This window comes from Muscardinus avellanarius, assembly GCF_963383645.1.
Source record: "Muscardinus avellanarius genome assembly, chromosome: 19".
In the NCBI taxonomy this organism is placed as follows: Eukaryota; Metazoa; Chordata; class Mammalia; order Rodentia; family Gliridae; genus Muscardinus; species Muscardinus avellanarius.
Window position 1 is genome coordinate 31,640,782 of NC_137805.1, and position 24,051 is coordinate 31,664,832.

General features: G+C 48.4%; 1 protein-coding gene across 4 annotated transcripts in view; it reads right to left on the reverse strand.

Annotated features, from left to right (window-relative positions):
- ARFGEF2 (ARF guanine nucleotide exchange factor 2) overlaps window positions 1-24,051 on the reverse strand; it is a gene marked incomplete at both ends in the record, with an annotated part of 109,788 nt that overhangs the window by 81,639 nt on the left and 4,098 nt on the right. For all 4 annotated transcript variants that reach the window (XM_080716333.1, XM_080716332.1, XM_080716331.1 and 1 more), the window contains 2 exons: window positions 8,125-8,248; window positions 8,794-8,824. In XM_080716333.1, coding sequence (XP_080572459.1) covers window positions 8,125-8,248; window positions 8,794-8,824 — 155 coding nt within the window. The remainder of the gene's footprint in view (window positions 1-8,124; window positions 8,249-8,793; window positions 8,825-24,051) is intronic.

The window sequence follows — 24,051 nt, forward strand, 5'->3', positions numbered from 1 at the left end:
GCAAAAATAAAAAATAAAAAAATAAAAATAAAAAATAAGGCTGGGGGTACAGCTCAGAGGTAGAATGCCCTTGGGTTTAATCCTCTGTATCACAAAACAAAAAATCAAACTAATAAAAATCCCTTTAGCTAGGCAAGACTGACCCCAGCCCTTCTTACTCAAACCCTGGCTTTGGGGAAGTAAGTAGCAGACCAAGTACTGACCTGGGACAGAGGGACTCCTTAGTCCTTGGTTCAATCCCCAATACTACCCCCTCACCCACATAAATAAATAAATAAATAAATAAACAAATAAATAAATAAAGCTAGAAGCCGGGCGTGGTGGCGCATGCTTGTAATCCCAGCATTCGGGAGGCTGAAACCTGAGGATCGCGGTTCACAGACAGGCCCTCTGCAACTCAGTGAGACCCGGTTTCAAAATAAAGAATAAAAATTAGGGCAGGAGGTGTAGCTCGGAGGTTGAATGCACCTGGGTTCCACCCCCAGACCCACAAAAAAAAAAAAAAAAAAAAAAAAAAAAAAAAAGCTGGAGTGGTGGTGCACACTTGTAATCCCAATACTTGGAAGGCTGTGACAGGAGATCACAGTTTGTAGGCAGCCTCAGCTATTTAGTGAGGCCCTCCACAACTAATTAAGACCTTGTTTCAAAATAAAGAATAAAAAATAGAGCTGAGGGTGTAGCTAAGAGATAGAATGCCTCTGGGTTCAATCCCTAGTACTGCAAAAATAAAAAATAAAAAAATAAAAATAAAAAATAAGGCTGGGGGTACAGCTCAGAGGTAGAATGCCCTTGGGTTTAATCCTCTGTATCACAAAACAAAAAATCAAACTAATAAAAATCCCTTTAGCTAGGCAAGACTGACCCCAGCCCTTCTTACTCAAACCCTGGCTTTGGGGAAGTAAGTAGCAGACCAAGTACTGACCTGGGACAGAGGGACTCCTTAGTGCTTGGCAGAAGCCAGAAGCAGTGGGGAGAAGGAACATGAGCTCACTGTGCTCACAGCCAGATGACAGAGAAAATGGACAAAGCCTGAGGAATGAAAGATTCCGAAGGAGTTGAGAGGGGCTGGTGAAAGGTCAGACTCCCCAAGACTCCAGGCAGAACTCCAGTCCTTCCGGAACTCACCTCAAAGCCCCCCAGTGATAAAGGGAGCTTATCCTAATCCTTATTGAGCTGCTCTGGCCTCCCCGCCCTGCGTTTGCTGATTTGTTAGTTTCCTTTGATGATTGTATCTTAGTGACTTTGACATCCTCCCTAATCTCTAGCATTCCTCATGGCATTGTGATGTTTGTTTTTCCCCATGAAAATATAATACTTAACTTAGTTGGGAAAAGGATAAGAATCCTAGTTTTAGAGAATAAAATTTGTCAGCTGCCCATCAGGCAATTGTCTGTGCCTTCATTTCAGGGCAGCTGCCCATCAGGCAGCTGTTCGGTGTTTCCCCTTTCAGGTCTCTCCCTCCCAAGTCCCGGAGAGGAATCTCCACACCAGACTAACCCCAAGTCCCTCTGTTCTCACCTCTCCAAGCTAAATGAACGACAGGGTGCAGCATGGCTGCAACTGGCCCTGGCATTGATTCTGCCCAAACCAGACTTCACCTAGACCCTGGCCTTCCACTTCCAAGACACAAGTTTCCTCACCCCTGCTGAGAAATTCCAATCAAACAGGCTTTGCAAGATAGCTACTACGGGGAAGTGCAGCTTTTCATTCAGTAGCTAGAAACCATCCAGCCACTTTCTAGTGTCATAAAAGGATGACCCAGTTTGCATCTTGCACACCCAAAGTATCCTCATACACCTACTGGATTCCAGAGAATGTCATCCTAGAAAGAGAGATAACCATATACCTGAGCATCAAGACCTGTGGTGGGCTGCAGCAGCACGCCAAGGTACCAATCTGAAACCACACACATGTACACATGAAAGTTCTAAAACAGTCTTTGTTACTAAAGAGGCCCCACAGGGTAAGAATTATGAGCAAGGGTCAGCAATCTTTTTCTGCAGTGGATCATATGTGCGCTCTGGGGATGTAGCTCAGTGGTCGAGTGCTTGTCTAACATGTACAGGGCCCTAGGTTCAATCCCCAGTATACACGCACAGACCACATTCTAGGAAGGGCGGTCATGTGTGGTCTCCACTGCATCTGCTCACCCGGGTGGTGGTAGCAGGAAAGCAGTCACAGGCAACATGGGAAGGAATGGACTTGATTGTGGCTGTGGATGGAACGTGTGCCCCCCATCCCTCTGATGACGTCCTAACCCTGATGCCATTGTATCGGGAGGTTGGGCCTTTGGGAAATACTTAGGCTTAGATAAGCTCAAGAGGGGTGGTCTTCTGGATGGCATCAGTGTTCCCTAGGAAGAGATCAGAGAGCCAGCTCCTGCTGTTTGTGAGGCACAAACGAAGGCGGCCTGCAAGCCAGAAGGTCCCCACCAGGAACCAACTCAGCAAGTCCTTGATCTTGGGTGACCCAGCCTCCAGAACGTTGAGAAATAAAGCCCGATTTGTAAATCACTTAGTCTATGGTATTCTGTTGGTATGGTATCTAGTAAAGCACTATTTGCAAAAGCAGGCAACCAGCCTGATTAGGCTTATAGAACACAGCTAACAACCTCTTGTTAAGAACACACATGCAGCTGGGCGTGGTGGCACACACTTGTAATACCAGCACTTGGGAGGCTGAGACAGGAGGATTGCACAGGTTTGAAGCCAGCCTCAGCTACTTAGTGAGCTCTCAGCAACTTAGTGAGACCCTGTTTCCAAATAATATAAAATAGGTCTGGGTATATAGCCCGGAGGTAGAAAGACCCTGGGTTCCACCACCAAAAAAAAAAAAAAAAAAAAAAAAGAACACACATGTATGCCAGGCCAGGCATGGTGGTACAAGCCTGTGATCCCAGAACTTGGGAGGCTGAGACAGGAAGATCATAGGTTCAAGGCCTAAATAAAAAAGTTTTTAAAAGGCTGGGGGTATAGCTCAGTGGTAGAGTGCCCAAGAGCCCAATACAGACACACAGGACATAAATGTGGGTCCAGGAAGCCATATATCATCACCTCCTTGCTGGGGGACTTGGGCTGGGTTGGTCATTTTATTCTCTAAGCCTTAAGTTTCCTCCATTCTATCTTTCTTTTCTTTTCTTTTTTAAGTACTAGAGATTGAACTCAGGGGCATTCTATTCTTTATTTTGAAACAGTCTCACAAAGTTGAGAAGGACCTCCAAGTTGCTGAGGCTGGCTGGGAACCTGTGGCCCTCCTGTCTCAACCTCTCAAGTACCTCACCAAGTTGCAGGATTACAAGCGTGTGCCACCATGCCTGCTCTATTTAAATTTTGTTTGTTTTGGGAGGTGGTACTAGGGACTGAACCCAGAAAATTCTACCTCTGGGCTGCATCTCCAGCCTTTTTTTATTTTTTTGGAAACAGGGTCTCACTAGGTTGCTGAGAGTTTTACTGAGTTGCTAAGGCTGGTCTCAAACCTATGATCCTCTTCTCTTAGCCTCTCAGGTACTGGGATTAGAGGCACATGCCATCTCGCCCGAGTTCCTCCATTCTGAAATGAGGACAAAAATAAGTATACCTCAGAGCGTTGTGGAAAAGATTAAACATGTAACGAGGATAAAACCCTTCAGACAGGGCCCAGCACAGGCTGAGGTCACACACGAGAGCTGTCATTCTTAGTGAATCAATAATGTTAACCATCAGCCCCAATGCTTAAGCTAAACATTATCATGGGGAGAAAACAACTAAAATTTCCTCCGAAAACACGCACAGTAGCACCTATTTTAGGACAGAAGCAGGACGCAGCCTGCCAGCTAAGCATTCTTGGCCCATTAGATGGTGCACACAGAACAATCGGCACAGAATTATCTTGAACGAGGAAATGGTTTTTCATTTGGAAGAGCTGCTTCTATGAAAAAATTGTCATCAATTCTCAAGCATATATAGTATATATATATCAAGGAAGAGAGATTAATAGAGTAAATATTAGACTAGGGATGCCAAAATGTGGCATGCCCACTGCCACTGTGTAGCCCCACGCCTCGGCAGACGGAGCCCATCAAAGGTGGCACTCTGCCGGGCGTGGTGGCGCACGCTTGTAATCCCCGCGCTTGGGAGGCGGAGACAGGAGGATCGCGCAGGTTCGAAGCCAGCCGTGCTGGCGTAAGAGACCCTGTTTCAAAAATATAAAATAGGTCTGGGAGTGTAGCCCGGAGGAAGAAGGGCTTCCAGGAACCCCAGTACCACCAAAAAAAAAAAAAAAAAAGGTGGCACTCTTCTCAAATCTGCATGAGGCCTCACACACCATTTCAGCATAGCTCTCTAAGCAATCAAAATATACAATACAAGCTGGGTTTGGTGGTGCTCACCTGTTTTATTTTTTATTTTGAAACAGAGTCTCACTAAGTTGCTGAGGCTGGCTTTGAATTTGCAATCCTGTCTCAGGATTAAACAGTATATAAAACAGTACTTGGGAGGCTGAGGCAGGAGGCCCACAGATTCCACAGCAGCCTCAGCAACTTAGGGAAATCCTGAGACCCGATTTCCAAATAAAAAATAAAAACTCCGGGTGTAATCTCAGCATTCTTGTAACTTGGGAGGCCAAGACAGGAGAATCCGAGTTCGTGGCCAGCCTCAGCTACCTAGTGAGGCCCTCTGCAACTTAGTGAGACCCTGTTTCAAAATAAAGAATAAAAAATAGGGCTGGGAGTGTAGCTCGGCAGTAGAATACCCCTACTGGAGATTGAAGTCAGGGGAATTCTGTCTCTGAGCTATATCCCCAACCCTATTTAATTTTTTTTTTATTTTCAATCATGACCTCACTAAGTTGCAGAGGGCCTCACTAAGTTGCTGAAGCCGTGAACCTGAGATCCTCCTGTATCAGCCTCCCAAGTACAGGGATTACAAATGTATACCACCATGCCCAGCTTTATTAAACATTTTTAATTGATGGGGGTTGCCTCTTGAGGTCAAGAATAAATTGGAGGTACTCAGAAACCTCAGAATTAGGTCCTAAGGAAAAAAAATACAAGAACGCTAGACTAGGAGTTAAAAAACAGAGGTTGGGCAGGGCATGGTGGTAGCTGCCCATAATCCTAATACCTGAGAGGCTGAGACAGGACTGCAGGTTCAAAGCCAGCCTCAGCAACGTAGTGACTTTGTTTCAAAATAAAAAAATAAAACAGGGATGGGAATGTAATTCAGAGGTTTACTCCTCAGTACCACACACACACACACAAAAAAAAAAGATACAAAACTTGCAGTCTTTTTTCTGCCTTCCACAATCTGTATATTACTGGAAAAGTTACCCTAACTTCTCTATTTCTGCTTCTTTATCAGTAAAAGATAATTTATAAAGGTCATTTGCAGTTCTAAGTACAGTTAATCCTCAATACTTGCAGATCTGTATACCAATTCAACTACTCACTAAAATTTACTTGAAAACCCAAAACAAATATTTGTGGACTTCTTGCAGTCATTCTGGCCACAGGCAGAGCAGTGGCAAGCTGAATGGCCAGACACTCACATCCCCAGCGGCGGGGGACGAGGCGACACTCGGCCTCCCTGTTTCAGTTCTCCCACTGCCAACAAATGCCTCCCTTGTATTTAGAGCCATGTTTTCACATTCTTGTCCTCTTTGCCCTTGAAAATAGCCCCTAAAGCCGGGTATGGTGGCCCATGCTGGTAATCCCAGCATTTGGTTGGCTGAGATAGGAAGATCACGGTTCATGGACAGCCTCAGCTACTTAGGCCCTCTGCAACTCAGTGAGACCCTGTTTCAAAATAAATAATAAAAGCCGGGCGTGGAGGCACACGCTTGTAATCCCCGCGCTTGGGAGGGGGAGACAGGAGGATCACGCTGGTTCTGAGCCAGCCTTGCTGGCTTAAAAGACCCTGTTTCCAAATATAAAATAGGTCTGGGAGTGTAGCCCGGAGGTAGAAGGGCTTCCAGGAACCCCAGTACAACCAAAAAAAAAAAAAAAAAAAAAAAAAAATATATATATATGTAGCCAGCCTCAGCTACTTAGTGAGGCTCTCAGCAATTTAGTGAGACCCTGTTTCCAAATAAAATATAAAATGGGTCTGGGAGTATAGCCCGATGGTAGAAAGCCTCTGAGTTCCACCCCCAGTTCCACCAAAAAAAAAAAAAAAAGTAGGTCTGGGAGTGTAGCCCGGAGTTAGAGGGGCTTCCAGGAATCCCAGTACCACCAAAAAAAAAATAAATAAATAAATAAAAAATAAATAAATAAATAATAGGGCTGGGGGTGTAGCTCAGTGGTAGAATGCCCCTGGGTTCCATCCCCAGTACCACAAAAAATAAAAAAATAGATAAAAAAAAAAACAGCCCCTAAGTATATGCTGAAGTACTTTCAGTGTTTAGGAGCAAGAAGGCAGATGGGCATGGCAGCACACACCTATAATCCCAGAACTTGGGGAGCTGAGACAGGAGGATCACAGGTTCACGACCAGCCTCAGCTACACTTAGTGAGGCCTCTGCAACTTAGTGAGACCCTGTTTCAAAATAAAAAATAAGCCAGGCTTGGTGGTGCACACTTGTAATCCCAGGATTTGGGAGGCTGACACAAGAGGATCATAGATTCGTGGCCAGCCTCAGCTACTCAGTGAGGCCTCCCAACTTAGTGAGACCCTGTTCAAAAATAAAGAATAAAAAATAGGGTTGGGGATGTATACTCAGAAGTAGAATGCCCCGGGGTCAATCCCTAGTATCACACACACACACACACACACACACACACACACACACACACACACACACACAGTTGTGATTAAGAGCAGGGCTTGGGGCCAGGCATGGTGGTACAGGCTTGTAATCCCAGCATTCAGAAGGTGGAGACCGGAGGGGATCACGGTTCAACAGACAGCCTTAGCTACTTAGCACGACCCTTCTCAACTCAGTGAGACCCTGTTTAAAAAAATAAAAATACTAAAAAATAGGGCCAGGGGTGTAGCTCGGAGGTACAATGGCCCTGGGTTCCATCCCCAGTACTGGGAGAAAAAAAAAAAAAAAAAAAAGCCAGGCTTGGTGGCATACACCCGTAACCCCAGTTCTCGGGAGGCAACCTCTGCAAGTAGTGAGACTCTTATCACCCTAGCGAGACTATATTTCCAATAAGAAATAAAACTGGGCTGGGGATGTAGCTCAAAGGTAGAATGCCTGGGTTCCTTCCCCAGTACTGAAAAACAAAACAAAACGAAACTGTGACTAGATAATCACAGGAACCTGACCCTGTTTCTTTTGGGTTCAGCGGTTCAGCATCCACTGGTTCATGTTCAGAGTGGCTGTGCAGAACATTACTACCACCAAGAATGAGATGCGACTCCACACTGGATATTATAAATTAATGGCATCAAGAAAGAGGCTATATAAGTCAGCCAATACTTGGGAGCCTAAGATAAGAGAATCACAGGTTCAAAGCCAGCCTACTAACCTAGCAAGACCCTGTTTCAAACTAACAGTAAAATAGGGAGGTAACACCCCTGGGTGCAATCCTCAGTATCTCTGTCTCGTCTCGTGTGTGTGTGTGTGTGTGTGTGTGTGTGTGTGTCTGTCACACACACACACACACACACACACACACACACACACACACACACACACACGGCTATATAAAGGCATGTCCAGCCGGGTGTGGTGGCACACACCTGTAAACCCGGTACTTGGGGGCTGAGACAGGAGGATCACAGGTTCAAGGCCAGCCTCAGCTACTTAATGAGGCCCTCCACAACTTAGCAAGACCCTGTTTCAATATAAAAAATAAAAAATAGGGCTGGGTGTATAGCTTGGCAGTAGAATGCCCTGGGTTCAATCCCCGGTTTTGCAATAACAAAAAAGGTATGTCCACGTGTATGAAATATTCCAATTAATGCTAATGGTATATTAATGCGTATATATATATATATATATATATATATATATATATATATATATATATATATATATAAATATACATGAGAGAGCAACAAATAGAATACCTTTAGGGAAACAGAGTCTTGTTTTCCCAAGGAGCTCGGCTGCCCCTCCCCTCCCTCACAAGACCTCCACAAAGACTAAGTGGCGTAAGGAGTACCTACGGCTTGGAGGGGACGCCGAATTTAAACATGGTACCTGCAAGCAGTCGAGGGACGTGCTGACCACGCGGGGAGACTTGGACTGGCACGCCAGCTCAAACGGGAGGAAGTACTTGTCAGCCTCAATGAAGCTTGCCTTCGGTGGTGCGGCAGCGCCCAGCCTGGGGGAACACAGGGGAGGCCGACAGAGAAATTAAGAACATTCACTCCCTACAACCTCACTCTTAACTTCCCGTGCCACCTGCAGCCATTTCATTACGAGCGCTTGCAAAGTCCATGGTGGGGCTGGCTGGTTCACAGCTGAGTGCATGCAACTTCAGGGGAGGCCGTCAATGCGCCGCATGCACGCAGAGGGCAGAGCTCTGAGGGCGCGGGGCCCAGGGCATCCTGCTGGTGCTGGGCTTCTGCAGTGGGACAGCCTTGGAGCCGCTTCCCAGCAGCAGTCCTCCAGCCTAACACACCAAACTAAGGCCATGGCTCCACCTCTTCTCTCAAGGAAAGGCACAGCAGCATTAACTTGGCCTTGCTTCCAGTACCCAGGACGGAGCCGCGCCTGTCACCCTGCAGGGCAGCGGCACGGAGCTTTATGTGTGCCCACAGCCATGCTGGTGGCCTGTGCCGCCTTGAGGATGAGCGGATGAGGAAGTGTGCCCGGCCGCAGCCACCCCTTCCCACCGTGCTCCAGCAAGGACAGAACTTCCCTTACCTCTGCTTTTCTATTTCTGCTTTAATTTCATCTGGTGAGGAAGAAGAAAAAGTACATTAGCAGCAGAAAATATACAGAAAACTTTACTACTAGGTATTTGGTTTTTTTGCGGGTCTGGGGTGGAACCCAGGGCATCCTACCTCTGAGCTACAGCCCCTGCCCTATTTTTTATTCTTTATTTTGAAACAGTGTCTGAGTTGCAGAGGGCCTCACTAAGTAGCTGAGGCTGTCTCTGAACCACAATCCTCCGGTCTCAGCCTCCCTAATGCTGGGATTAATGTGCTACCACGCCTGGCTACTAGTAGGTATTTGGAAGCCATCAAAAAGAATGTCTGTGTGCTCTTTAAATACTAAGTTTTGATAGGCCAGTGAAAAAAGTGTATATGCTTATCATAGAGAATATTTCCTATGCCTGTTTCCAGTCTCTCGTGCCTCCTTTTTTCCAGTGGAGATGCTGTCTGTTACAGCGCTGTGGTGTTAGCTAAGAATAATAGTGCTGGGCGCTATTCTAAGTGCACATTTGACCCAACGCTCACAACAGTCCTGTGAGGTGGGTACTACTGCTACCTCCATCTTCTTTAGAACAGGGTTTCTCAACGAGGAACTAATGACATTTGGGGACATTAAACTCTTTATATGGGGCTATCCTGTGCCCTGTGGCAGCAGCGCCCCACTGGATGCCAGGAGCCACCCACCCCTGCAGGCCTGAACACCAACATCATCTCCAAACACTGCCAAGGCCCCCCTGAGCAAAGCTCCCTCTCAGGAGAGGGAGATTCTGGATGTGGAGCCAGGCAGAGACAGAGAGGCCCCTGCTCCCTGTTACACACTGAGAACTGGGCCGGAACTCGAACCTGGGCACCGTGGCTCTGCCATCCCCGCCCCACCTACTTCCGCTCAGCTAAGTATGCCAGTGAGCGCTAACACCACAGACCTGTAACAGACAGCATCTCCACTGGAAAAAAGGAGGCACGAGACTGGAAACAGGCATAGGAAATATTCTCTATGATAAGAATATACACTTACTTTTTTCAGTAAGCACTTTTTTAAATGATTGTGATAAAATATACATAACCTAAAATGCACCACTTTAACCGTTTTGCTTTTGGTACTGGGGACTGAATCCAAGCTACACCCCCAGCCCCTTCTACTTTTTTCTTTGCAGTAGGACCTCACCAAGTCGCTGAAGGTCTCAGGGAACTGCCGACGTGCACCTTGAACCTGAGATCCTCCTGCCTCAACCTCCCGAGTCCTGGGGTCACATAGGCATGCATGTCCTACCATGCTGGGCTGCCCTTTTCATTTATTTCTTGGTGTACTGAGGATGAAACCTAGAGGCATTCTACCCATGAGCTATACTCCCAGACCTATTTTATTCTTTTATTTGGAAAACAAGGTCTCGATGAGTTGCAGGTGGTCTTACTACGTTGCCAAGGCTGGCCGCAAACCTCCAGTTCTCCTGTCTCAGTCTCCCAAGTATTGGTATTACAAGTGTGCACCACCACACCCAGCTCCGGCTGTCCTCTTTCAATGTACAGTTCAAAGCCAGAGAAGGTAGTTCCTGTTTGAAATCCCAGTACTTAGGCTGAGACAGAAGGATTGCAGGTCCAAGACCAGCTTCATCAATTCAGTGAGGCCCTCAGAACTTAGCAAGACCTTGTTTCAAAATAAAAAATAAAACTGAGTGGAGGGTATAGTCCAGAGGTAGAGTGCCCCTGGTTCAACCCCTACCACCAAAGAAAATCACACAAAGTTGTGGAAATAAAGCACTGTTATTCAGAAATCACAGTTTCAGAAATTAACTTCATTTTCAGAATGAGATTCTATGTCACTGAAACAACATAGCCCCCTGTCTAAATACACAAACCCCAACATCCATCTGGCCAACGCCTACAACGCACATCAGGCCTGCAGGTTCTGGGGATCATCGACACAGGCGAGGGAGGAAGGTCCCTTGAGTGCCTGCTCTCCAACTCACCGCTCAACAGCCAGCCTCTTGTACACCTCCTAGGGCCGGTGGTCTGGCCAGGGGATTAGTTTCCTTACAACCCCAGGACAGAGGAGTAGAGATTACAAATTCCCTTTGCTTGGACAATTCTACCCTAGATTAAATCTTAGGATATGAAAACCATGGAACTGGGCTCAGGGGAGGTGGTCATTTCTAACCGCTGCCTGGTCTTCAATGTCTTCTTACTGCACATAAAAGACAACAGGAGGAAACTGCCCAGATGATGACATGGAGCACCCACTCAGAGCCCTAAGGTCTGTGACGTGCCAAGTCTGTTAAAGGAGCTGCGTGGCCTGGCTCCTGCGCTCCAGGCTGACGATCCTGAGGAAGGCTCGAGGGCTTTCCCTAGCAGAGGCCCTGGACAGGGGGCAGGAGAGCCAGCCCGCAGGGCTGTGGCTGAAACGTCAGGTATCTACGTCCATAACACCAAGGCTCCACTTGGTGACAAGATCATCTGCCACTGCGTGTGCCAGAGGGTCCCTGCACTCAGACTCAAGTGGAAGGCTTCCTTCCAATAATGGTTACCTTGCTAGGGCTGTTTAAACGTGAGGTGTATCTGAAGCTTCCAGTCGATCACTGGAGTCCACACTCTGGCCACTAGTTCCAACCCGTCAGCCAATGCATTAATCACCAGGATGGCTACATATCATCCACCCAGAGTAATACAACCAAATGCAGAGGTTACACACTCAAGGGCCTGTGCAGGGCAGGAAATGTCAAAGAGAACCACGGTGAGTCTAAGAACTAAGGGCAGGGCAGGGCCCCCCGCTCCCGACAGGAAGAGATGAAGAAGCCCCTCAGCCCACTGACTGGAACTGGTATCCCTAGAGGCCCTCAGCCAATGTTGAGGACCCACTGTTGAGGGCTCCACTGTTCTGATTTTTCCAGTTGTCAAAAATCCAGATTTTATGTGAAAGTTCAGATTGCAATTCAAAGCAACTTCAACTATTTTTTTAAACATTATAGTTCAAATAAGACTAATTTGCAGGCTGCCCAGGCCTAAGACTGCAACATTTGTTTAGTGCCCAGAAGAAAGTACTTTGTACTACATCGGTAAAAGTGGATTTTTAAAGAGTACTTGAGAGGCTGAGACACAAGGATCACAGGTTCAAGGACAGCTCAGCAACTCAGTGAGACTTTCAAAGAGTTTCAAAACAAAAAATAAAGCCGGGGGTGGTGGTGCAAGCTTGTAATCCTAGTGCTTGGGAATCTAAGACAAGTGGTCACAGGTTAGCAAGTAGTAAGACCTTCGTAAGTAGTAAGTCTCTTATCATCCTAATGAGACCATTTCAAAATAAAAATAAAACCCCCAGTACCACAAAAGAAAGGAGGGAGAGAAGGAAGGAAAGAAGAGGAAAACAGTATGATGAGCTGGGCTTGATGATGCATGCCTATAATCACAGCACTTGGGAAGCTGAGATAGAACGCGCAAGGCCAGCCCAAGCAACTTAGTGAGACCCGAAACTTAGCAAGCCCCTTGTTTAAAAGACAAAAAGAGCCGGGTGAAACTCAAGAGAACCCTCCCTAGGTTCAATCCTCAGTACCAAAAAAAAAAAAAAAAAAAAAAGGGGGTATGTCTAGCACTAGGAAGACAAAACTTCAAGTTTTGTACAAGTTAAATGTTGCCCAGATCCAGAAGAGTTTAAGACCAAACTCCCTAATCAAATTTCCAAAGAGGTTACCGGGTAGAGCTGGGACTTGACTCCAGAAAAACCGGCTCCAAGAGAGAAAGGAACCGAGGGAAAGAATGTTTATAATCTTTGGAGTCCTTGACTCTCATCTGTAAACTCTAAATGCAGAACAGTATAAAGCGCAGGCTTTGCTGTCGTTTTTACAAACCATGAGCGCTGCCACTATGCAGCGTTCAAGACACTGCTCTTTTTCCTACTCCGAAACGCCTCTGCCTGGGAAGGCCACTTACAGCACCACTCTAACTTCCCAACCCTTTTTGCCGGCCTGCTGCTGCTCAGCCACAGCCAAGGCGTGCCCTGGTTGCTTGTTTTCTACGGGCCTGGGGATGGAGCCCATGGCCTGGCGCAGGCTAGGCAGTCACTACTGCTGTGATGCCCAGCCCTCGCCCTGGCTTTTGAATGGAAGTGAGCAAGGGGTGGTGCAGCCAGGAGAGGGGCACGGCACAGGGCACAGTGCACAGCCCTCTCCCCCAGTCACTGCGGCCAGGGAGTGCAGGAGACCACAGTCCCCCTCCCATGTTCACAGATACCGCTTTCTTAATCACTTTAAGTATTTCCACAAGAATTGGGAATTGTTGCACTTTCTTAGCTACTTTACGTTGGAAGTGCTCAGAGCACTAGCGTCATTTGGTCCCACTTACTAGTTGGGTTCTACCGGGCGTGGTGGCACACGCTTGTAATCCCAGCATTCGGGAGGCTGAGACAGGAGGATCGTGGTTCTCGGCCAGCCTCAGCTACTTAACGAGGCCCTTTGCAACTCAGTGAGGCCCTGTTTCAAAATAAAGAATAAAAAATAGGGCTGTGGGTGTCGCTCGGAGGTAGAATTTCCCTGGATTCCATCCCCAGTACCCCCCCAAAAGTAAATAAATAAACTAATTGGGTTCTTTTTTTTTTTTTTCAGTACTGGGGATGGAACCCAGGGGCATTCTACCTCAAAGCTACACCCCAACCCTATTTTTTATTCTTTATTTTGAAACAAGGTCTAAGTTACAGAAGGCCTCACTGAGTAGCTGAGGCTGGCCGAAAACCCGGATCCTCCTGTCTCAGTCTCCCTAGTAGTAGGATTATAAGTGTGCGCCACCACGCCCAGCCACTAGTTGGGTTCTGAATATATTTGGATAACATAATTGTTTTTCTCACTAAAAAGTGGGAGGAAAAGGAACTGGGGTAAAGCAGGAGACACAGATGACAGATGGAGACAGAACTGGGTTAGAGGCCGGCACGAATGTCTATTCGCAGAATGGCGCCCGGTGGGCTAGTATACTTCCTACCCCTCGCTCGTGTGGCTGAGACTGTGAGGAGGCCCCTAGTAGACCTCACGAGGGAGCCTTGTCAGTTTAGTGACGAGGACAGGGGCTGGCACACACAGGTGGTCAGTTCATGTTTGTTCTTACCTATTTTTCTTTTTCCTGTGATCCTGGGGATGAAATCCAGGGACATTTTACCTCTGAGCTGCACCCCCAGCCCATTTTACTTTTTGTTTTGAAACAGGGTCTCACTGTGTTGCTGAGGCTGTCCTCAAACCTGCGATCCTCCTGTAGTGCCACTGCTGAGGCTGAGCCAAGCCATGGGGAAAAAGAAAGTGTGCTACTGCCACCACGCCGCTGCCCCGACCGCCTGAGCACTGCAGCAGGCGCTCGTCTGCCCTCACTGTGACCCAGGACATAGCCATCACCCCACCAGCCACTCTGTTCAGCTAAGCAACATGTGCAGAGGCTCACCTGCCCACCCCCAGGCCGGCCAGGAAGCGCTACTCTGTAGTGAGGATCCAGGTAGGCTCCCGGCCTGGGCCAGCACTCCCTACCCACTGGAGGAGGAGGAGGAAGAAGAGGAGGAGGAGGAGGAGGAGGAGGAGGAGGAGGAGGGCGGCGGCAGCGGCGGAGGCCAGTGGCTGGGAGAGGAACAGCTGTCGAGACCCACCTGCTGCACATCCCAACAGGAGCTGCTTTCCCAGCTGCCAACAGAGCAGTCAGCAGCAATAAAGAGCAAGCTGGACAGGAGGGAGACCAGCAGGAGCAGCAGGCACAGCTGGAGAGCCAAGGTTTCCCAGGAAATCATTTCTGGGTGTGGCATCACCTACAGGATCAGGATCGGCACCCCTCCCTTTACCGGCCATGCTGGCACCAGCTCCTCTCAACTTCCGCTCCCAAGGCGAGTGCAACGATGCCCATTGCCACCCTCACACCCAAGCCTGCCAGCAGCCCATCAGTGCCACCGCCACTGCATCCCTCCCGACCACAGCCAGGCCCCTCCCTGCCTTGCAAACCCGCACGTCCCTCTGGTCACCTCTTGCTCCTCCACCCCACGCCAGTCTGGGCCCCATACCCTGAACCTTCTCCCACCTCCAGCTCCCTCCTGTCCTCAGCCCGCAGCCTCCTTTCCCTCTGCTGACCGCTCCTGTGCTCCCGAGGGGTCCTTGCCGTGGCCGGCACACCAGCTCTCCTCTCTGCATTTTCCAGATGGATGCACTGGCTGGACGACCATGCGCATGACAGGCAATCAAGAGCCTCGACTCACTCTGACCTGCGGTCTCAGCTCGGGTCACTCCACCGTCCGCCGTGACCTGTCTCCACCAAGTGGACCTCTGGGACAGGCAGTGGGCAGGTCCGCAGAGGGGCCTGGACACTGCCAGTCAACCATCTTCTCCAGCTCGCGGCCACCATGACTGCTGCTCCTCGCTGCCCTAATCGTAACCAGGATGTCACCTTCATCTGGCCTCACGGCCGACGGAGCACACTCCCTCTACTTCCTGTCACGAACCTACAAACCCACCAACTTCGACCCACCTCTCCTGGCTGGGCTGTAAGAGCGGCGTCCCATCCCTGCCCCGTCCTGGGCCTTCTCCATCAGCGGCGCCTCCTACTCGCCTCGCGGTCCCCTCTTCCTCCCGCCACCCCACAGCTCCCCTCCACGAGCAGGAGGCCCACAGTGTACACCAGGTTACACCTCTCATTTGCTCAGAACTCTCCAGCAGCAAATTCAAAATCTTGTGTTGGGCCTCCGAGCCCCTACACCCGGCTCCCCCATCCCTCTGGCCTCTCTGTCTCCCCAGGGCTCATTCCCTCCAGGTCAGGGCTCAAGTGTCACCCCTTTTGAGAGCCCCCCGCCACTAAAAACTGGCACCCCACTGCTGCTGGTTGCTCTGTGTCTTAACACCTTTATTTTTCATTTTACTGACTTATTTTTGAATCTTTATTTGTAGTATTTATCACCCTTGACACAGTGTGTTATCAGCTCATTTATTATGTCTTCCCCAGCAAAATAAAAACTCTAGGATAACAAGGCTGTCCCGCTCATTGCCAGATTCCCAAGCACCCACGGCCTTCCACACAACAGCAGGCGCTCGGTGCATGCTGGAGTGAATACAGTGTCCTTTCTTTCTCTGCCTTATTTAACCTCTCTCTCTCCCTCAACGTCCCTTCCCCATGACATGTAAACAAGTTCAGTCTCTTCCGCCTTTTAAAAAGAAAAAACAAAAATCTTCTATGAGTCACATCTCCCTCCTGCTCCTCACAGTAAAACCTGGGGCACGCTCCCGCGCATGCGGCAGTCACTCCAGCGCTTTCCCAGCTCCGTGCCGCCAAGCAGCTCAAGGGCCACGCCACGGCCCCATGTCCTCAAACCCGATGGGCACTTTCCTAGCCCTCACCTGAACCTGACCTGGCTGCAGCAAGTGGCTTACTGACCTTAAGCTGACGGAAACTCTCTCGACTTCTGGCTTCCTAAGCACATCTTCGCTGGCCCATCTCTCCCAGGGATGGCTGGAGGTCTGGGCCCAGGCTGCAGCGCCACTCCCTCTCGCACTCCCTCTCACTAGGCTTCCAAGGCCCACCTGGGCTCTGAGCCCCAGGCGCCCACCTCCAGCCCAAGCCTCACACCTCATGTGCGGCCACTTCCTGTTCCATGGGTCCACCTGGGCGCTCAACAGCAGACCCCAGCCCCCTCCAACAGCCTCCTCCCACACCTCCTTGTATAGGCCTCTACCTCGGAGCTACACCCCAGCCCCCCTTGGATCAGCCTCCTCCCACACCTCCCTGTACAGGCCTCTACCTCCGAGCTATACCCCAGCCCAAGTTCATATCTTATTTGAAAATGGGGTCTCACTAGGTTGCTGAGAGCCTGGCTCAGTTGCCGAGACTGGCTTTGAGTTGGATCCGTCTGTCTCCACCTCCAAAGTACTGGGATTCCAAGTGTGCGCCACCACAGCTGGCGACCACGGCCAGGTTTTCTTGCCTGATTTTTTACCAGATTGGGAATTCATTCACAGTCACCAGGCTACTCCAGGCCACCAGCACCGCCCACCTACGTGATGACTGTCTCTCCACTGGTCCTCGGCCATCCGTCTCGTCTTCCTCTAAGATGCTCTGAACATAGCTGCCTAAGTCGATCTTTTCAAAACACAAACCTGGCTAACCTCACCTTCCTCCCTGTTGAAAGCTCCTCAGGGTCATCCCACTGCTTCTGACGTACACAGCAAAGTCCTCCCGCAGCCTCAAGGCTGCGCGCAGCGGGGCTGGGGAGCCACCCGCCCGCCAGCCACCCTCGGCCTCCTCTCTGCCGCGGGGCTTCTGCTGAAACTCCTCGCACCCACTGTTTAGTCCTTGCTCCTCACTCAGACCTCCACACTTGCTCAGGAGTCTTTCCTCGCCCTGTAATCACTGCCCCTGCAGGACCAGGCTTCTGGAGGCCTGCCCGAATGGAGGCAAGGCCCCAGAGCTGGAGCCTGGGAACAGCGCCTCCCCACAGGCTGCAGGCACCACCTGAAGGGAGTTCTTGCTAGTTTCTTCCCCATGCAACACGGCACCAGGGGTGTTCTCAAAGAGCAGCCTGGCTCAATCAGCATGCCCAACAGCAGGAAATGCACCAGCCACTCCTTAGGTTGAGGGGAAACTGAAGTATTTTATGTTTAGCACAAAAGAGGCCTGAACTCCCCACAAAACTATAAAACCTAATAAAATATCAAGCTAAAAGGCTTAATTACAACCAAGACAATAAATCAAAACAAGCTTCTTACAGGAAGATTCCAAGGATGAATCAGCAATCGCGAAGTCTTTTCCAAGATAACTCTGCTGGAGAGAAAAATCAAGTAACTTCCTGGCAGGCCCCCCGAGTCTGGAGGAGACGGTGAGAACTAAACACAGCGCTGAGCTATTTATACAGAAGACTCCGTGTTCTTGCTGCTAAGTACACATTTGCACAAGCTCGCTCTTTCCATAGAGTGGCTACTCTGTTCCCCAGCACTGCTGTCAGGGTCCCTCCTGAGAGTGACAAGCCCAGGACAGGGCTCGAAATTCATTCCTCCAGCGGTTTCCTTCATCCGTGCAGAATGCCAGAGGTGCAAAGAGATTCCTGAACCAACCAACACGGGAGGCAGCTCCTTCTGCTCTGAATGCGTAGCACCAAGGCCTCTGTCAGCAGTCAGCTCTGCGGGCCAGGGCTCTGCCAGCTATTCCCTGCATCGGCCACCTAACCGCAGTGCTGCCGTGACACAGGAGCCCACCTCTACCACCTTGAGAAACTCACTCTCAAAGAAGCTAAATTATTACCCAGGATTACAACAGCAAGATTCCAAACTCAACTCTCAATGAATTCTCCACCAATCCAAAAAAATCCACTCCTACTTCTAGAAAGACGACTTCCTCCTAGAGAATTGATAAAAAGTAATCTGCTACAGTCATGGACCTGTATTTCTCAAAACTTTTTGAAGCAGAGCATTTGTAGAAAAAGAGATGTCTAATCAGAACACCAGAATTTGCTAAAATTAAAGGCTTTATTCTGGATCGTATTTCAACTTACAGCCCTAATTTTTTTTTTTCCAATCCCCAGTTCTAGGGATGGAACCCAGGGGCATTCTATCTCAGAGCTACAGCCTAAGCCCTATTTTTTATTCTTTATTTTGAAACAAGGTCTCACTAAGCTGCAAAGAGCCTCACTAAGTAGCTGAGGCTGTCTGCAAACCTGTGATCCTCCTGTCTCAGCCTCCTAAGTACTGAGATCACAAGTGTGGGCCACCATGTCCAGCTAAGATGTTTAATAAATTTTTTTATTTTTGGTGGTACTGGGGGTGGAACCCAGGGGCTTTCTACCTCCGATATATACTCCCAGACCTATTTTTTTTTATATTTTATTTGGAAACAGGGTCTCACTGAGTTGCCAAGAGCCTCACTAAGTAGCTGAGGCTGGCTTCAAACCCACGTGATCCTCCTGTCTCAGCCTCCCAAGTGCTGGGATTACAGGCATGCGCCACCACGCCCGGCTGATGTTTGATAATTTTTAAATTTCACACTTATGGTTCTTCCAAAGAGTGAGAACAGTTTTAATTTGGGGTTTGTGTATTTGTTTTGGTATTGAGATAACAATAGTGTGTGTATGGGGGGTCAGGGTACTGGGGATTAAACCTATGGCTTTCTACCTCTGAGCTATACTCCCAGCCCTTTTTATTTTGAAACAGGGTCTTGCTAAATTGATGAAGCTAGTGCCTCAAACCTGTATCTTCCTGTCTCAGCCTCACAAGCGCCGAGATTACAGGTGTGTGGCACCATGCGCAATCAAGAATAGTTTGGTTTTTAGCACATCAAACTTAGAAGAAGAGCTGGGCATGGTGGTGCCTATTTGTAATCCCAGTACTTGGGAAGCTGAGACAGGAGGAGCACAGGTTCAAGGGTAGCTTCAACAACTTAGTGAGAGACTGTTTTAAACTAAAAAGTAAAACAGGGCTGGAGTGTAGCTCAGAGGAAGAATGCCCCTGGGTTCAATTCCCAGAACCACAAACAAACTACAACAACAATAATATCATATGAAAATGAAGAAACTGTATCATACTGACATGTAAATGTTGAATGTGTGGGGGGGGCAGGGGACTGAACCCAAGTTTGTTTGTTTGTTTTTGTGGAACTGGGGGTGGAGCCCAGGGCGGCTTTTCTACCTCGGGGCTACACTCCCAGACCTATTTTATACTTTATTTGGAAACGGTCTCACTGAGTTGCTGAGAGCCTCACTTGGTAGCTGAGGCTGGCCTCCAACCCATGCAATCCTCCCGTCTCAGCCTCCCAAGCGTGCATGCGTGCGCCACCACACACGGCTTTGAACCCAAGTTGAACATGCCAGGCAAGTGCAGAGCTACACCCCAGCCTTGGAAGTTGAATGCTATTACTACGATAAAACTAACATTTATGAATACACTCCCTTAACGGGTTCTCTCCCCTTCTACCTTTAAACAAACAAACATCTCTCATGAGCCGTGTCTCCCTCCCCCTCTTCACCACACAGTCAAATGTGGAGAGTTGTCTGAACCACGGCCTCCTGCCTATGCTCCCACACACACTCCTGCTCGCTCCTGGCTGGCTTTCACAAGCACAATGCCACCAACACAGCTCCAGCGAAGCCACCAGCGACCCGCATCTCGAAACCCATATTCAAAAAAAAGAGCAGCAAGTCTAAAACTTGCTGGGGGGGTGGGGGGGTGGGAACTGAAACCAGAGGCATTCTACCTCCAAGCTACACCCTCAGTCTTTTTTATTTTCTGTTTTGAAATGGGCTCTTACTAGGTTGCTAAGAGTCTTGCTAAGTTGCTGAGGCTGGCCTCGAACCTGTGACCCTCCGTTCTTAGCCTAAGTACTGGGGTTACAGCAGCAAGGCACCACGCCCGGCTAAGAATGGACTCTATGATCTAGCAGACACACGCTGTAGCTCTGTTTCCCGCCTGGCTGTGCGAATATGAGCTCTATGGGCTGTGGCTTCTCCTCGCCTGGTGACCCCAAACAGACATAACTCCAGAATTCAGAAGAGGGAACTTACTGCTGATGATGTCCTAAGTCAGAAAAACTTGCTCAGAAGCTGTGTGAAAGCAGCTCCGCACCCTCATTTCTTCCTCAGTCCCTTGATTAAACCGAGGACATATGCGATACAAGCTGCAGAGAAAAGCTGTGATCTCTTTGACTAGAGATTTTCAAACAGATCTCAAATCCAGCCACAGAAAATACAGTCTCTTCACTGACGCTCCACTGCAGTGTCATAATTGTTTTTTTTTTCTTTCTTTCTTTCTTTCTTTCTTTCTTTCTTTCTTTCTTTCTTTCTTTCTGAATAGATCAGAGATCTATTCAGATATTACACAACATGTGATTATGAAAATCTCTCGAGCCGGGCGTGGTGGAATGTGCTTGTGATCCCAGCACTTGGGAGGCTGAGACAGAAGGATCACGGTTCACGGACAGCCTCGGCTACTCAGTGAGGCTCTGTTTCAAAAGAAAGAATAAAAATAGGGCTGGGGGTGGAGCTCAGAGGTAGAATGCCCTTGGGTTCTCTCCCAGTGCTGCACAATAAATAAGTAAAAGTAAATAAAAATAAAAATCTCTCAATTTCATACTAAACATACATACATCTACACTATTCTTTTTATACCTTCCTGATGATGACTGACATAATGGCAGCTGGCAATTACAGAACACTCTGCCCTGACTTAGCGCTGTGTGCATATTACTCAATGAAGCCAAGCACCATGGCACACCCTGCCATCCCATTACTTGGGAGGCTGAGACAGGAGGATCCAGGTTCCAAGCCAGCTTTGGCAACTTAGACCCAATTTCAAAATAAAAAAATAGGCAGGCATGGTGGCACATGCCTGAACAAATAAGAACAAAGTCGGGCATGGAGGTGGTATACACTTGTAATCCCAATACCAGAGTTCAATCCCTGGTACCACAAAAAAAAAAAAAAAAAAAAAAATCAGGTTGAGGGTATAGCTTAGAGATAGTATGCCTGAGTTGAATCCTCAGTACCACCAAAAATAAAAAAATAAAAAGTAAATAACAAAAATAAAAAATGGGCTGTGAATGTACCTTGGATTTCTTTTTGGTGGTATTGGGGGTGGAACCCAGAGGCTCTCTACCTCTGGGCTATACTCCCAGGCCTTTTTTACATTTTATTTGGAAACAGGGTCTCACTAAGTTGCTGAAAGCCTCACCAAGTAGCTGAGGCTGGCTTCGAACCCATGTGATCCTCCTGTCTCAGCCTCTCAAGAGCAGGGATTACAAGCGTGCGCCACCATGCCCAGCTGTATTTATTTATTTATTTATTTTGGGTGTTACTGGGGTGGAACCCAGGGGCTTTCTACCTCCGGGCTATACTCCCAGACCCATTTTCTATTTTATTTGGAAACAGGGTCTCACTAAGTTGCCGAGAGCCTCACTAAGTAGAGGAGGTGGGCTTTGAACCTGCGCGATCCTCCTGTCTCAGCCTCCCAAGCGCGGGGATTACAAGTGTACACAACCACACCTGGCTCTGTAGCTTGGTTTAGAATGTCTCTGGGTTCAGTTCCCAGTACCACAAAAATAAATAAATAAATAAATAAACAAACAAACAAATAAAAACTGGGAATGCAGCTTAGGGAAGTAGGACTCCCCAGTTCCACCACAACAAAATTTTTTTGAGACAGCGTCTCACTGAATTGTCCACGTGGACCTCGAACTTGAGATCCTTCTGCCTCAGCTCCCAAGTAGCCTGAATAACAGGCACACACCACTACAACCAGCCTGATGCAGTGAAACTGTGGACAAATTTTTCTGTACCCAGTTTGTTTTTTTCTTTTGCAGTACTGAGGATTCCTCTGAGCTACACCCCCAAGCCCTATTTTTTATTCTATATTTTTTAAATAGAGTTTCATTAAGTTGCCCTAACTAAGTAGCTGAGGCTGGCTGCAAACCTTTGATCCTCCTGTCTCCACCTCCCAAGGACTGGGATTACAAGCGTGTGCCATCACCTCTGCCTGGTACCCAATTTTAAAACACTGAGATTTTTTTTTTTTGCCAAGCCTCCAAACTCTATAGAGTTTAAGAGCAGAAATATAATTTAAAGAGACATCACGGGAAAAGATGGGTCTTAAATGAAGTAAATATAAAACCGGGCGTGGTGGCGCACACTTGTAATCCCAGCGCTTGGGAGTCTGAGACCGGAGGATCATGGTTCGCGGACAGCCTCAGCTACTTAGTGAGGCCCTCTGCAACTCAGTGAGACCTGGTTTCAAAATAAAGAGTATAAAATAGGGCAGGGGTGTAGCTCAGAGGTCAAATGCCCCTGGATTCCATCCCCAGACCTACCAAAAAAAAAAAAAAAGTGAAGTAAATATGAAAAGGAAGTTTTTTAAAAATGTAATTATATCCCCCAAAGAGGGCTGAAAGGTTAGAGATTACTAACAGATGCCAAGTCTTCATCAACAAGGTCAAGAGCAGCGGTACTGTGGGTGATGAGGGCGCTCACACATTCTCCTGACTCCCCATAGGAAGATGAAAAGGCCACCTCCCTACTGGGCCAGTCACCTCCCTATGCACTTGGCACCGAGAGCAGACAAATCAGAGATCACTCCAGACCCGTTTTGTCCTGATTATTGTTGCTTTTTAAAAGGACAATCCTTCTCTTCATTGAGCTTAGCAAGTTAATACGACAATAAACACAGCCTTTTGGCCAAGCAATTACATTCTTATTTATTGCGTCTACTAGGCAGAGGAAAAAGTCACCCCTGAATAAAGAGCCACCGAGGTTAAGAACATCAAATCAGGGCACTTACAGTTTTTGTGGTTTGTTGCAACTTAAAATAATAATTGCAGCAGCAAGCACTTACAGAGAACCTACAACACACCCAGTTATCTGTACACATCAGAGATCTTCCGAGGACGCCGGGCGTGGTGGCGCGCGCTTACTTAGGAGTGTTTAGGAGGCTGAGACAGGAGGACCGTGGTCTGCGGCCAGCCTCGGCTACTCAGTGAGGCAGCCACAACAAATGAAACCCTGTTTCAAAATAAAGAATACTGAGGGATTTACAGATTAAGTAACTGGCCCAGGAGCACAAAGACGCAAGTGTAAGGCAGGGGATTTGAACGCCTGAGTCTGGAGTCCAGAAGTCAAGCTCCCGGCCTCTAACATGTAAGGGCTATTGCCCCTGCAGACTTGGCGCCCTCCCCCGAACTGCTGCCGCTGGCAAGATCCTGCCACAGCAACTGTTTCCTGTAAGTCCCCTCTAGCGTCCAAGCATTTCAACTTTGGTCATCTACAGCTTATCTTATCAAATTTAAAAAACTTAGCTGGACGTGGTGGTGCATGCCAGTAATCCTAGCACGTGGGACGCTGAGCCAGGAGGATGACAGGTTCGTTGCCAGCAAGAAGCCAGCCCCAGCAACTTATGGAGGCCCGCCACAACTCGGTGAGACTCTGCTTCAAAATACAAACTGGACTGGAGAAATCAGGAGAACGTGTGAGCGCCTTCATCACCCCAGGCGCCGCCCTCTTGACCCTGCTCACGAATCTGTTGATAATCCCCAGCCTTCCAGCTCTCTGGGGGAGATAACTGCACTTTTAAAACCTCCCTTTTTATTTACCTTATTTAAGACCCATCTTTTCTGCTCTTAAACTATTTGGAGTTTGGAGGCTTGACAAAAAAAAAATCTAAGTGTTAAAAAAAAATAGGACTGGGGGTATGCCTCAAAAGTAGAATGCCCCGCCGGGCGTGGTGGCGCACGCTTGTAATCCCCGCGCTTGGGAGGCGGAGACAGGAGGATCGTGCAGGTT